Here is a 13,355-nt window from a genome sequence, read left to right as displayed (position 1 = left end):
ATTATTAAATTGTGTAACAAATACCAAAGCAGTCTGCTGGCTGTTAGGTGCTGTCCTACTCACTGGTACATTATGTTATGTCCATGCAGACTTTTGTTTTTGTTTGTCTAGGTGGAGGAGATACCTGTCTGTTAGATTTCTGCCTCCACCTCTAAGTACAGAGTGAACCACAGACCTTGTTGTGGAACACACAGAGTAACCAGAACCTTGGAGGAACACATTTTACAGCACATTGCTGTTTCAAAGGTAATTTTACAATACTGTCAGCAGCACAAATAAAACTCAATTTTCCTCCCTTGTGCAATTTTAGCATGCACAGCCACATGAATAATATAACGTTATTTTAATGTATTTAATCAAAAGTAGAGCACCTCCTGAAGAAAATGCAGTGTGGTTGCTGACAGCTCTTGCAGCTTGCTGGCAGCCACTAAAGCTGGCAGCTGTTGCAGCTCTCTCGCAGCCCCTGCAGCTAGCTTTCAGCTGTTGAAGCAGGCAGCAGCCTGTAGGTTCAGCCAGCTGAGCAGTAGAAAACTGGAAGCGTATTGGTAGCTGAAAGCATGTAGGATAAGGGCACCACTGCAGTATGATTATGGACTTCAGATGCCACCAACAGCTGCCAGTCCCTGCTCGTTTAATTTGAGGATTTTTAATGTTTTAATGTTTTGGAATAATTAGTAGTGGTGCTTTGTAGCATCGAAGTGTGGACAATTAACAAATTAATGTCAAATAAATAACTGACTTGTCAATATCAAATTATTGACATTCTGCTTCCTGCTTATTATTTATTGATTTATTGATTTTTTTTTTAAATTAATATACAACAACAAAACAGAGCAATGAAATATATCAGAAAAACTGGTCAAAACACAATTTCAAAATGATGTAAAATAATTAAAAATAATGATTAAAGAAGTAGACTGCCAGACACAGAATGATAAGGAAAATAAAAAAGAAAATTTTAGATTAGTTTTAAGGAATTGTGGTCTCTACATTAAAAAGCTGGCAAAGTTTTGCACTTACTTATCTGTTTTTTCTTTCTTTTACTTTTATAGCAGCATAAAACATTTTAAATTTAGGAAACAACTACTCTGCAATAAGTTTCATCGTCATCACTCTTAAATTGTTCCACAATATTTTGACATTGCCACATTCTTTAAAGAGTGTGTTATAGTCTCTTCTTCATTCAAACATAATACACACATATCAAACACATCACTGGGAGTTAGAAGGACATGTAGAGAATCCTTATTCTTTTTACTGATACAGTAGTTGTTGTAATTGTAGTTTTGTATTTTGTGTTTTGTTGTGTTGTCATATAAACATAAAAAGATTTAGTGCATATTTTACAACTATTTTTTAGTTAATTGAACAATTTAAGCAAAATGCACATTGTATGTGTTGTTAATTGGCTTAGAACTAATTAGGCTATATTATCTGAATCTGACATTATAAATTAAATTAAATTTAACTAAAAAAATCAAATCACATAAAACAATTATGTCAAGCTCACAAAAGATGTGTGTGTCAAGTGAACATACACGTTTTTATGTCATTAGAACATATGAGTGGACTTTACAAAACTTAATTGGTGTTTACGGTGTAATTCAAACTGCACTGATTTATCAATGGCCTGAAATATAGAACCTGAACTGAGATTAAAGGAAATGTATGCTTTGTATGATTGTGAAAAGGTTGAATTAATGTGTAAAAATTCTTACATTTATGACCAGTTTAAAGTTTGATTCAAGTTTTTAAGGGAAAGTAAGAGGGTTTGTAAGTCTCTCTCTTAGTCACTGCCATGGCAGCTGAACCGCAGTGTTTCAGGAACAGCTGGAGCTAAACTACGATGATTAATGGCTGACTGGTGCTCTGGGCTGTTTTTATGCTGGTACCAGGTAATTTGTACCTTTGTTTGATTGTGTGTCTGTGTGCTTATGTGTGTGTACAAGTCCAATCAGCTGATCTGAATCAGTTTTGTGTGCCCAGCTGCAGTTAATGGTTTCCATAGTGATGGTAACTGGTTAGTTACACCTGGTTAAAACGGGGATTATGGTGAGACACACAGAAACACCTAAAGAATATGAACTCCTGTCACCTACAGCTTTATATTTTCTGATAGAGGAGACTGAACGCAGTGATATAAAGTATTTGTCCGTGGTGTCAAAAATGCAGGAGGTTCAGTGATTTAAAAAATGCCCCTGTCTCTGTTTCCCACCATATTTTCTGGTCTCAGTTCACATTGGAGCCAGTGGGGCAGTTGCATGGTGCTGCTGTTGCTCAGAGGCTCATAGTTCAGGTTCTGTAAGTCACCGTGTTTTGGTCGTCACATTGCGTGAAAGAAAAGAAATTTGCCAACGTTCTGACAAAAAATGATGTGTGTAGAGTGAAACTTGTTGCCGTGAGGACGAGTTAAACAGAAATTTTCCCACCACACACACACTAACGTAAAAATCTGGAACGTTCCAGAAACGTTAATGAAACCTGAAGTGTCACTGTGTAAAAACTGAGTGGGATTTCAGAGTAAAACACAACCAAAAATGAAGGAAAGGTCAAGAACATTTTGAGTTTTAAATGGAGTTTCCAGCTGAAAGTATGAATGAGTAGAAGGGTTGAAAAGGTCTTTATTTCTAACTCCCTCTGTTTGATATGTGGATTGGTCATAGCAGTATTTTAGTACAAAGCCTTGTTCTCAGTCGCTCATGTTTGCTGTGTTAAAGTTACTGAATTAGGTGTTAATAAATTTGTTAACAGGACTTTATTGCTGTGCTGCAGTAAACATATCTCTGCTGTTTCTGCTCTATTCAGATCTGCTAGTTTCTTTAGCAGTTACCGATGACTCCTCTCTCTCCTGAGCTTTCTGCTCGTTATGTCTTATGTTTAGTTATTCCCCTGCCTCCTTCAGTAGTAATGACAGTAGTAAAGTAGTTTTTTTGCTGTAATGGAGGCGAGGCTCAGTGTATTGAGCGCTCCTCTGCTTCCCTGCAGCTCCTGAGCAGCCGGGAAACCTGTGTAGCCCTGAGCTCCAGCTAGGGCTACGCAGCCATACACAGTCCAGCCATGTACCAGGTTTATACCCAGTCTCGTTTGAAAAAAAGTCTCTACATGTATCAGCAATGCAGAAGAACAATGGTGAAAATATGATCAGTCAGTCAGTCAGGGACGTCCCATATTATTGGGCTGGCCCCGCTGTTGCAGTCCAGCCAGAAATGTCAGAAATACCTACAAAGTATGAAATATATGAAACAACTGAATACATCTGATAATGTCCTAACTGAGCTGAACATTTAAAAGTTTGAATAGAGCCTCGATGTAGATATGAATAAAAAAACTGTGATAATAATAAAGAATTTTTGAACTTGAGAAGAACATATAATGGGATTGCGTTTGCATCAGTCCCACCTAAATAATATCACACCCCCCCTGTGGGATAATGTTCAGCTTTAAGCAGTGCAGGCTCTGACATATTCCCCCTCAGGACTTAAGGACACTGTCCTTATCATCTCAGCACCATATCTCAGTTATTTTTTATACATACACTGTATATGAGTTGGCAGAGTTTTGTTTATTTGCAGTAAAAACACAATATGTAGGATCAGCACAATATGTTCCCACTTATTGATAAGTTATCAGCTGAGTGCAGCCTCCTGCTCCATGTCAGTGCCCCCTGGTCTCTGTGGTCTCAAAGCGCCGGAAAACTCTAACTACCCCGAAGACTCGGTGTATGAAAGTCAGTCCCGGTGTTTCTCCCGCAGCCCCGCGCCCCGCGCCCCGCAGCCCCGCACCGCTGCTGGAGTTCCTCCGAGCCGGGGTGTGACGTCAGTCTCCCAGAATGCACGGCTCCAGCGCGGCGCCAGCAGCCCAGGCCCGCACTCCGGTAAACACCTTCCAAACTTGTCCCAAAATGTCGATGCGGAGACGGAATGGAGGCCGGACGAAGAGCGGGACCGAGGCGCAGTCGGTAGGTAGCTTTCCGTGTGTGTGTGCCGGGCCGGGCCGGAGCCCAGCCCGGCCCGGTGGGGTGCAGAGGAGTTAGCTCCCGCGACACAAACTCCGACACAACTTAGTGAACCGCTCATCTTTTGTTTTTTAACCAGCGCCACGACCTGTCTAACTCCGGCCCCCGCCTCGCTGTCGCTGCTCGGCCGGGCCCATCGATGTAAAACCAGGGTCCGACTCACTACACTTAACGGGCACTAAACCCGGTTTCACCTCCGCTGCCGAATTTAGTGGACGCCGCCAAGCTAGCAGTACCATGTAGCCCCGGTCCGGTGGCGACCCCGGCCCACCAGCTCCCCCCAGTTCCGACTCCGTCTCCTCGGCCGAGCTGCAGCAGCCTGCCGGGAGTTTCTCCCTCTTCTCCTCCTTCACAACGAACATGTTCCTTCTTCTGCTTCACTTAAAGTAGAGAGTTCATGTAAAAGAATGAAGTTAGGTGATAAAAGCTTAACGGCAGACCCATACCGAGGACCCACAAGATGGCACTACCAGCCCCGTCCACCTCACTCCGGAGTCTCCGCGTAGCTTTCTGCTGCGTTTCTGCTTTAATGACATGGAAACCTCCAGAAGTGTGTTTAAGCTCCAAACGACAGTGAAAGTAAAGGCAATAAAAGAACAGACCAGCTTGAAGTACAAGTCTGATGCAGATTCTGTTAAAGTAAAAGTGATATTTACAACAACTTTGTGAGGCATGGCCCTGTTCAGAGTCTCAGGGTCGGTGCAGCAGTGGTGCAGGTCCTGACAGCACTGAAAGCCTGATGTCCTCTCTGGAGCAACATACTGATGTGATGAGCCTGTCCCGCTCCAGATCACAAGTCTGTCTCAGAGAGAATTACATTAATCACTAAATGAACTAGTGGAGCTGTCAGATTGAAGGTAGTTAACAAAGACCGAATGTCTCCTACTGACAAATACTGTGTGTGTACATATCAAAGCCTGATTGCTGCAGAGCTCACTCCATTGTTTCCAAAAGCTATTTAAAGCACAACAATGATTGGCTGACACGTTGCTTCATTACCATGAACATTTGCATGTTCACCAGTTCACCACATGTGGATGAAAATAGTTCCCCGACAAACTCACTCTTTTCTCCCTTTTGATTTAAAACAAACAAAACAAACAAAAAAAAAACATTACTCCAGCTGTTCAAGAGATGACCAGACCTTTTTTTCTTTCAAAATAAAAGTCGGTATCTGTGAGATGTCAGAGGGTAGTGATTGTTGATTTGGATCCTCTCGCTGAATTTATTCACAATCATAAAATTAAAGTACTTTGATCACAACAGGAAAAGAAAACATGATGTAGAGAAACACATGGGATATATGGATGACTAATATGAAATGAAGTAAATCATAAAACATTTTCTCAGGAGGTTGTTGTTTTCATACCTTCAGTAATCACAGGGGTTAAAGTTCATTTTTACATTCTGGCGGCAGTGGACCATGTGGAGATGGTCTGGTGAATCTGGCAGAATCATTTTGTTGTAGTTTCATCAAAGTGTTGAAGGTGTATTAGAGTCACACAAAAAAACTGACACTGAACTTAAAATAGCTCTTTGTTTCTTTTTTGTGACAATCACAGTAGATTCCTGATGTGCACTGCTCGGTGCTGCTGATGTTTTATCGTTAGTCTACATGAGCACAGTTTGTAGATGTCACTTGTACTTCACAACCTTTAAACTAGAGCTTTACTAGAACTACTCTCTGCTCATGGTACAGTATTTATTATATCCCAGAATGACAGTGTCCTCATTTTTCCCATACTTTGATCTTACAGGTTGGTGGCTTCAATAATCTGGACAAAGATCCTCTAATAAAGGATGAAAATAGACTGAGAAGCTACACAGTAGATATCTGGGGCCAGATGTACAGTATAAATGATGTGTACACACAAAAAACATGTGTGTGCCGTTTCCCGCACATGAATTGGTGTTTATTAACACACAATGTGCGGTGAGACTGTGAACACCTCATCACTCTTTTCACCATGTGAACAAATTGTTTTTTTAGAGTTAGATACAGTGAAGTGAAAATGCAAAATAAAGAGGAGACGCAGAATTTAGCATAAAACAAAACAGCTATCTTCACAGAGCTTCATTCATTATTATAATTGTAAGTTTTACTGTTTACGCAGCAAAAACAAATTGACAGTTCATAAAGGAAATACTTGTGTTTGTGCTTGTGTGTCCTTTAGCGTTGTCATTCTGTGAACTGTTTCCAGACTGTTTTAATATTCACTAATCACAGTTTAACGCCTGTCTGGAGCCTAATGAAGACTCTGGTCCTGAAGATGAAGTTCAAAGTAAATCAGGACTTTACAGTTGGAGTTATTGAAGTAAAGTTTACTGATGAGCTCCTGTTTGTAATCCGTCCAACAATTAGTGAAGTTGTGTTTCTTTTTGTCGTTCTTGTCTGTGCTGTGCCTGATAACAGTGTTTTTGTCTGCAAACTAATGGATTAAGGAGCGTCTTCATGAATTTAAGGCTCATTGTAGGAGTGGAAATGCGACTTGTGCACACATGCATATGCACACCTTTATTATTCTGATGAAAAGAATGCATATGCACATTTAACCCCAGAGTTTTTTTTTTAACCAAAACGGGTCCTGCACTGATGCCAAAAGTTTCAGTTTAGGGGCTTGAAAACTCTGGAGTAGTGTGGATGGCCAGAGTAAATGTAGCAGAAGAGATGAGTATTAAAAGTAAAATGTAGAAATGTGGATGTAGCCTATATTTTGCTCTTACATAGTTGTTGTTGTTGTTGTTGTTGTTATGTAAAGTCAGCTCATCCACTATAGCACCATTTAAGCCAACAGGCATCATCTGAGTGACAGTGTTTTCTGGTCTGCAGGTCTGTGAAGATGCTGAGCTGCTGTTGTGATCAGCTGCTGTGACCGAGGCGTTCAGGGTCGCTGAATACTAAAACCGACTGTGGGCCAACACAAGAGTTCACCTCAGGAAACACACAGATCCAGTCAGAGCTTCCAAAGTGCCTCATCAACGCAGCCCTTGTGGGGTTGCTATGGCACCTGCTGTCACAGAAACCAAGTGCTGGATCCAGGCTTGCCCCAGCAAGGCAGGACAGACCACTAGTCATCGCCACAAGAAACCATCAGTCAGTCAACAAGCAGCACTTAGCATTAATTCCAGCACTCTGAGTTAACAAACGAGCAGAGGTCTGTAGGCTGATGGTGAGCTCTGTGGAGAATACTCATGAGTCTTGTCTGTGTCTGCTCAGGCTCTTTGCCAGAGTCGCTGTGCAGCAGCAGAGCCAGCACTGTTCCCTCTGTTAGACCATGTTCCACCAGCAGGACCATCTGAAGAGCCATCAGCAGGACAGCCACCCAGCCGTCAGGCAGCTCTTTCACTGCCAGGAGTGTGGGAAGCAGTACAACACCCAGCTGGGTTATAGACGCCACCTCGTGGCAGCCCACAGCGCCACAGCAGGCCTGCCCTGCCCAGAGGGGGCGCCGTCCCTGCTGGAGCACCTGGGCGGCCATACAGACCGGCCTCCGCCATTAGAGGGCAACACTAACGCTGCCGTGCCAGTGAGAGAGAGGAAGTACTCGTGTGAGCGGTGCGACCGCCGCTTTTACACACGTAAGGATGTACGACGTCATGCTGTGGTACACACTGGGCGCCGGGATTTCCTGTGCCCGCGCTGTGCTCAACGCTTTGGCCGCAGAGACCACCTGACCCGCCACTTGAAGAAGAGCCATGCCCAGGAGTCAGGGTTGATGCCACCTTGTGCTCCCAGTACTCCTGTAGCTACGCCAACCCCTGCCACGCAGTGCCCAGTGAAGGAGGAGCCCAGCCCTGTGACCATCTCCAAGGAGCCCATGGAGACCTTCTCCAGGGACATGTACAACTCCTACCCCATGGCCAGTCCTGTCCCCGGGATGGGCCATCCTCATGGCCTCATGCAGGGCTCCTTGTCCTCAAGTATGGGTGTGAGTCGCCACATGCCCCCCCAGCCCTCTCACCACCATCACCTGCAGCCTCCAGCAGCTGCGCAGCAGCAGTCCTACAGCAACATGGCCAGGTACCAGCACGGATCTACCTCATATCCTCGCGCCGACGTGGACAGCTTCCTGCTGGACCTGCAGAGTGCCCCCCCACCTCACCTGAGTGCAGTCAACTCCTCTACCTCTACTTCTGCCTCCCCCCAGAGGGAGGTGCTGGGTGAAGGCGTGGGTTCTGGTGGCGAGCCCCACCTGCTGTGCCGCAGCCCTGCTGTCTCCTCAGCCGAGCTGTCCTGCTCCACCAACATGGACCTCGGGCCTCTGTTGGGCTTCCTGCCTTTCAGCCTGCCGCCCTACAGCCCTCACATGGGGATGGGAGGGTTAGTGATGAGCTATCCGCCCGCCACCACTACCACTTCCTCTCCATCCTCCTCCACAGGGCTGTCCTCTCAGGCCCAAGGGCCTTTCACCTTCTTCCAGCCCCCCCAGGTTCATGTACCCCAGGGCCCCGGAGCCCACAACCACAGCCAACTACCTCAGGCGTACAGCAGTCCTGCTATGAGCACTTCCAGCTCCCTACCTCACTACTATCAGGCTTTTCAGCAGTGAGCAGCTCTGTCCCACAAACACTGCCTTTGTTGTGCTCATAGGTTTTTCATGAAAAGGGTAAAACATCTGTATTGTGAAACAGATGTATAACTTTAGCCTGTTGGTGCTTTTGATGCTAATCTTAGTAGTTTTTGTTAAACACAACAAATCACCTCATCAGTATTACCTCGTTATTTTAAAGGAAGCTTGAACACATGAGGAAATGCAGAAGGTCTCACTACAACCAAAACAGAGTGCCTCTTCTGGTCAGACCTGTTTCCAACAGTGGACGCACTTAACACACTTCACAGGTGCTGAGAGTCATCCAGTTTTAGGTTTCATGGAAAATGCTGCTTCGTTAGGGAATATTTTATCCAGTTCTGTACCATGTTTAAGAAAAAGTCACCCTCATTACCAAAGCTGGCTGACTGGAGCGTGAACAGCCTTAAAGAGAGTGAGAGAAGCTGCTGGAGGATGTACTCAAGTAGTGAGTATGTGCAAGAGAAGGTTGAACATGCAAACTCTGCAGCTTTGTCTGTATATGTGCTTAAAGTACCACAAAGCACTGAAGAGCCTCCCAGCCAGCCATCCAGCCACACACCCACTGATGTGTCCCAGCAGGTGAAACAACCAATTTAAAGTTACCCCTTTATTCAGACTTAGACCTGTTACTGTGTGTGAGTGCAGTCAGTAACAGTTACAGTAACTGTGATGCTTCACTGCACTGAGAATACTGTAAACCTGTATATGTTATCTGTTATTAGTCAACTGAACACCTAGTTAAACAAAACGTCACCGGATCTGAGCGTCAGTCTCTGATTCTGATGGTCCTTTACCGGAAACGTGTGACGGAGGACTTCGTGTTGAAGTCACATCACCATGGTAACACAAACGCTAATGCTACATAGCTAATTTTTGTCTTTTTTGCTATATTATGTAGCATCAATAGATTAGAAAGCACTTAAGTCTCATTTTCAACATTGTAGGTCATTAAAGGTCAAAGTCAATCACAGAGGCAGAAAGCTGCTGACGTCTGAGTGAAGCTGTGGAAACTGTTGCTGAGACCACATGTCCTTGAACTCCACACACTGTTCTTACTGTATTATTGAACGTAGTTCAGTTTTTGAGACACAATACAGATCACTAATAACTGCAGCTGGAACCCAGTGGGTGAACCAGTTTGAAGCTAAACTTGCTGGCAGTCAAAGCTCATCTGTTGCAGCGATGCTCTCAGCCTCCTGGTGTGTCCTGCTCCTCTCTGCCTGAAGGTGGCGTCAGAGAGCGATGCAGCAGCTGTATGAACAGAACTCTGGTATGTGCAGGTGCCAACCATGTCACTGACCTCAGGGCTGCTGCCTGTCCCTTTAAAACACATAAACACATAGAGACATGAGAGAAGTGAAGATGATGAACTGGCGATAGGTAATCTGTCTGGTGAGTATAAAGAAGCAAACACCAGCTGAATGACTGAATGTCCCCATTTCTGAACTCAGAGACTCTCGGTGTCGTGCTTCTCTGAAGATGCATGTAAAATGTCCCCACAGATCTGTGCAGAGAAAGGTGTAACCATAGGCCACAGAGGAGCCAGCGCGCACTCCTCCCAAATCTCAACAACACAACATGCAGACGTGCACGTGAAATGTAACCTTTCTACAAAGAAAAACACGTGAGCGACTCCGTGCATGTTAGATTACCTGCAGCCTGGCGTTAGTGTGACAGTCCTGGATCAGGGCTGGATAAATACCTGAAGTTTAACAGTTTGGTTGTAGCGTGTGCCATCATCACCGCCATCATCAGTCAAACTCACCCCTGGTGTCATAGTAAGGAACATAGAAGCACTTTGCAATATGTTAATCTAATTATATATGTGTCTGACGTTGGGTTCATCCAGCCCTGCCCCCATTTCCATATGTGCCACGGTGGAAGGTGGCAGCCCTGGTCACATGACATGACCTGGGGCATTTGGGACGGCATTGTAATTTAGGCAAAAGGAAATCTCAAGAACGCGCCCTGTGACTGTTCCACTGGATGTGAGCAGGTTTAACTGTGACCTGTTTCTGACTTTCTGTTTGAGTAGAATGCAGCATTCATTCTACGAAGGCCTTCCGGAGCACTTGTTCCTGTTTCTGACCTTTTTCTGGTGTCACTGCTGGAGTTCACAGCCGTTTCTCCAAGGCTGTGGAGCTGGATCGCAGGAGGCTCTGATGTACGTGGGACTGAAAGGTGACTGCCCCTCTTGTCCTGGCCTGGTCTGTGCTGCAGAGGCTCAGGAGAGGAGCAGCTGGTCTGTCGAGATTCACGGCTCCTTGGCAAGATTAATGGCTCCTAACCAGCATCCTCCAGTAACAGACGCTCCACTCCTGAAGTTGATCATGTGTGGAGGAGATGTAGGAGCCTCCAGCTGGATGTCAGATAGTTGGAGTGAGAGTTGGTCAGGTGATGCTCTCTCCCCTGCCTTAATTCCACAAACAGTATGTTGAAGGACGTCTCTCACCAGATTGTAACAAGCCTCAAAGTGTTGCACCAATGTCTTAAAATGCTACTGTCGTGCCTCTCTAAGAGTGTCTAATCTCTCAACTGGGTTTAAGCACTTATGACATTTTGAATTTGATCTGTACCTCAGACATGCAGAACTGTGGGTTTCTGTGATTTGTATTTGCTTTTAGTTATTTTGGCTCTTACTTGTGCCATTAGGTTTAAACTATAAAGGTAGATTTTGTGAATCTAAACTCTTTATCTAGTGGCAGACATTTACATGATAATTCAGTAAAACTTTCTACCTCTACCTTGTCATATATCTTTCTGCAAAAATCATTAGAGATAGTTTTAACCAGTTAGGCAGTTTTTACCACTGAAGGTTGGGATATGTTGAAGATTGAGCTCTGAAGGACTGGGTTCACACGCCAAGTCCTGGTTTTGTGTTCCAGAGTTAAACATAGTCCTCTGTACTTGCCTTTAATGATATTTCTACTTATGTACTACCTCAGAGAAGAGACAGGTGACTGTCCATCTAACTGCAGAGAAGATGACTGTGTATAGTTTTATTTTTGTCAGGACAAGCACATGTACTTTGTAGCTCTATAGTTTTTACTGAGGTTAGCTCACAGCAGAATGATGTCTAGCTCAACGAGAACTACGTTGTGTGTCAGTTCACACGCATGTGTTGTGTTGTGATGCCGTGTCTCTGCCCCTTCAGTCTGGAATGTGTTCGTTCCACAGCTGCATGTGAGATACTGTGGACACACTGAGCACTTGAAAGCAGCGCCCTCTTCGCTCATGTGATGATGCTCCTTTTCTCAGTGATGTGTTTTTATTAAAGGAGCTATATGCAAGTTTTGCTATCACTCCATAGCCAACATTAGCATAAGTTAGCATACTTACAAAGAGCTTCCGCCATCGTTGTATTTTCAATACGAGAGGTTATAATACGTCCTCTGAGCAGCTTCTTCTCCAAGGCAAAATGGACGCTTAAGTGACTCAGTATTGGAGAGTGATGAGACGGGCTGACCAGGTTGGGGCTAGCTGGTTAGCATGCTAACTTCAGTGTATTGTGATAGAAATAGAAACAAATCAAGAGTTAACATTTATGTTGCTTTCCACATCTGGAGACAACAGGTGTCTTCTAGACTGGTAAGTGAACAGCCGTTAACGCTGATGTTGGCCATGTAGCAACAGCAAAACTTGCATATATCTCCTTAAAGAACCACGTGAAACACTTCTCCACTGGTTCCTGCTCCTCCGGTGATGGTGTTTGCGGCTTTTGTCTTACATATCATTGTAATGTGTTTACTCATCAGACAAAAGAAGCAGTGTGAAGACATCAGTTTGGGATGATGGACACTTAGAACAGTTAATGTAGACCTACCCACCCCCTACCCCTGTCTTATCAGTGATCAGCTGCTGGGTTGCTCAGCTCAGGTGATGAGCTGCAGCCTCTGGACACATCTGGCTCAGGGAACATCAGCTGAGATATTCCCTTTTTTGTACTGTCACAGACCTACATTATCACGCTCTGGGGCCCCCAGGAGGGGGGTGGGTCATTTGGTTCATTGTAAACTGGAATTTTTGAAAGAAGTGTCATTTAGTTTAGAGGAGCTGTTTATTATGCGTCTTGTCAACATGTACAGGGCATAATCCTAAAATAAATTTCTCATTGATTAGGTTACTGCAAACACAGGGTGGGCGGGGCAGACAGCAGATTTTTTGACGAATAGCAGGCCTCCTTTGTAGGTCATTCAGGCCATGTTGCCTGTGAACCTATGACTCGGGGACCTTGAGTCACTAACGTTACATTATTATGTTTGGTACATGTCTGCTGTTGGGTTGTGTGTTTGTACAAGGTGAAGCATTCCAGACTGAACGTGGAGAGGCGGAGCACGGTGGAGGACACAGGTTCACACAATGATCAGTCAGGACTGTCGAGTCTCCTGCATTTAGGTCAGCTGGGAGAACCGCCACGATGCAGGTTTCATCAACTTTAATTTAGACATGTTTTGCTTTAGGTGTTTGTATTATCACATAATAGACTAGAACACGGTGAAAAGAAAAGGAGTTGTCATTTTCTAATTATCTGAACATAAAGTAATACAAAATAAATACATCTTTAGATTTCCACTGTGTCCCTGTGTTTTACTGTGATGGAGGTGACGAGTGGGAGGGTGGTCAGAGAGGAACCAAAGTCAGAAGACGCTAACAGAAACATGAAGAATGAATGAAAACAAAGGCTGTAGATATGGCCATAAAAACAATTGAATCAACAAAAGTTATGTCTTATGTCTTTTTCTGTAGGCACTGATGAGGTTTGGTCACAG

At 44.3% G+C, this 13,355-nt stretch overlaps 1 protein-coding gene across 1 annotated transcript; it reads left to right on the top strand.

The window, feature by feature from the left end:
- Positions 1-3,549: 3,549 nt before the first annotated feature.
- Positions 3,550-13,158, top strand: LOC139620034 (zinc finger protein PLAGL2-like). Its single transcript, XM_071475160.1, has 2 exons — positions 3,550-3,958; positions 6,846-13,158. The coding sequence occupies exon 2, from the start codon at positions 7,291-7,293 to the stop codon at positions 8,563-8,565; it is 1,275 nt and encodes a 424-aa protein (XP_071331261.1). The 5' UTR covers positions 3,550-3,958; positions 6,846-7,290; the 3' UTR covers positions 8,566-13,158.
- The last annotated feature ends 197 nt before the right edge of the window (positions 13,159-13,355 follow it).

Source organism: Trachinotus anak, unplaced genomic scaffold, assembly GCF_046630095.1.
Source record: "Trachinotus anak isolate AG129_WGS33_773 ecotype Australia unplaced genomic scaffold, CSIRO_AGI_Tana_v1 ptg000004l, whole genome shotgun sequence".
NCBI lineage: Eukaryota > Metazoa > Chordata > Actinopteri > Carangiformes > Carangidae > Trachinotus > Trachinotus anak.
Note: the sequence above shows the minus strand (reverse complement) of the source record. Positions and strands in the feature narration are given on the sequence as shown.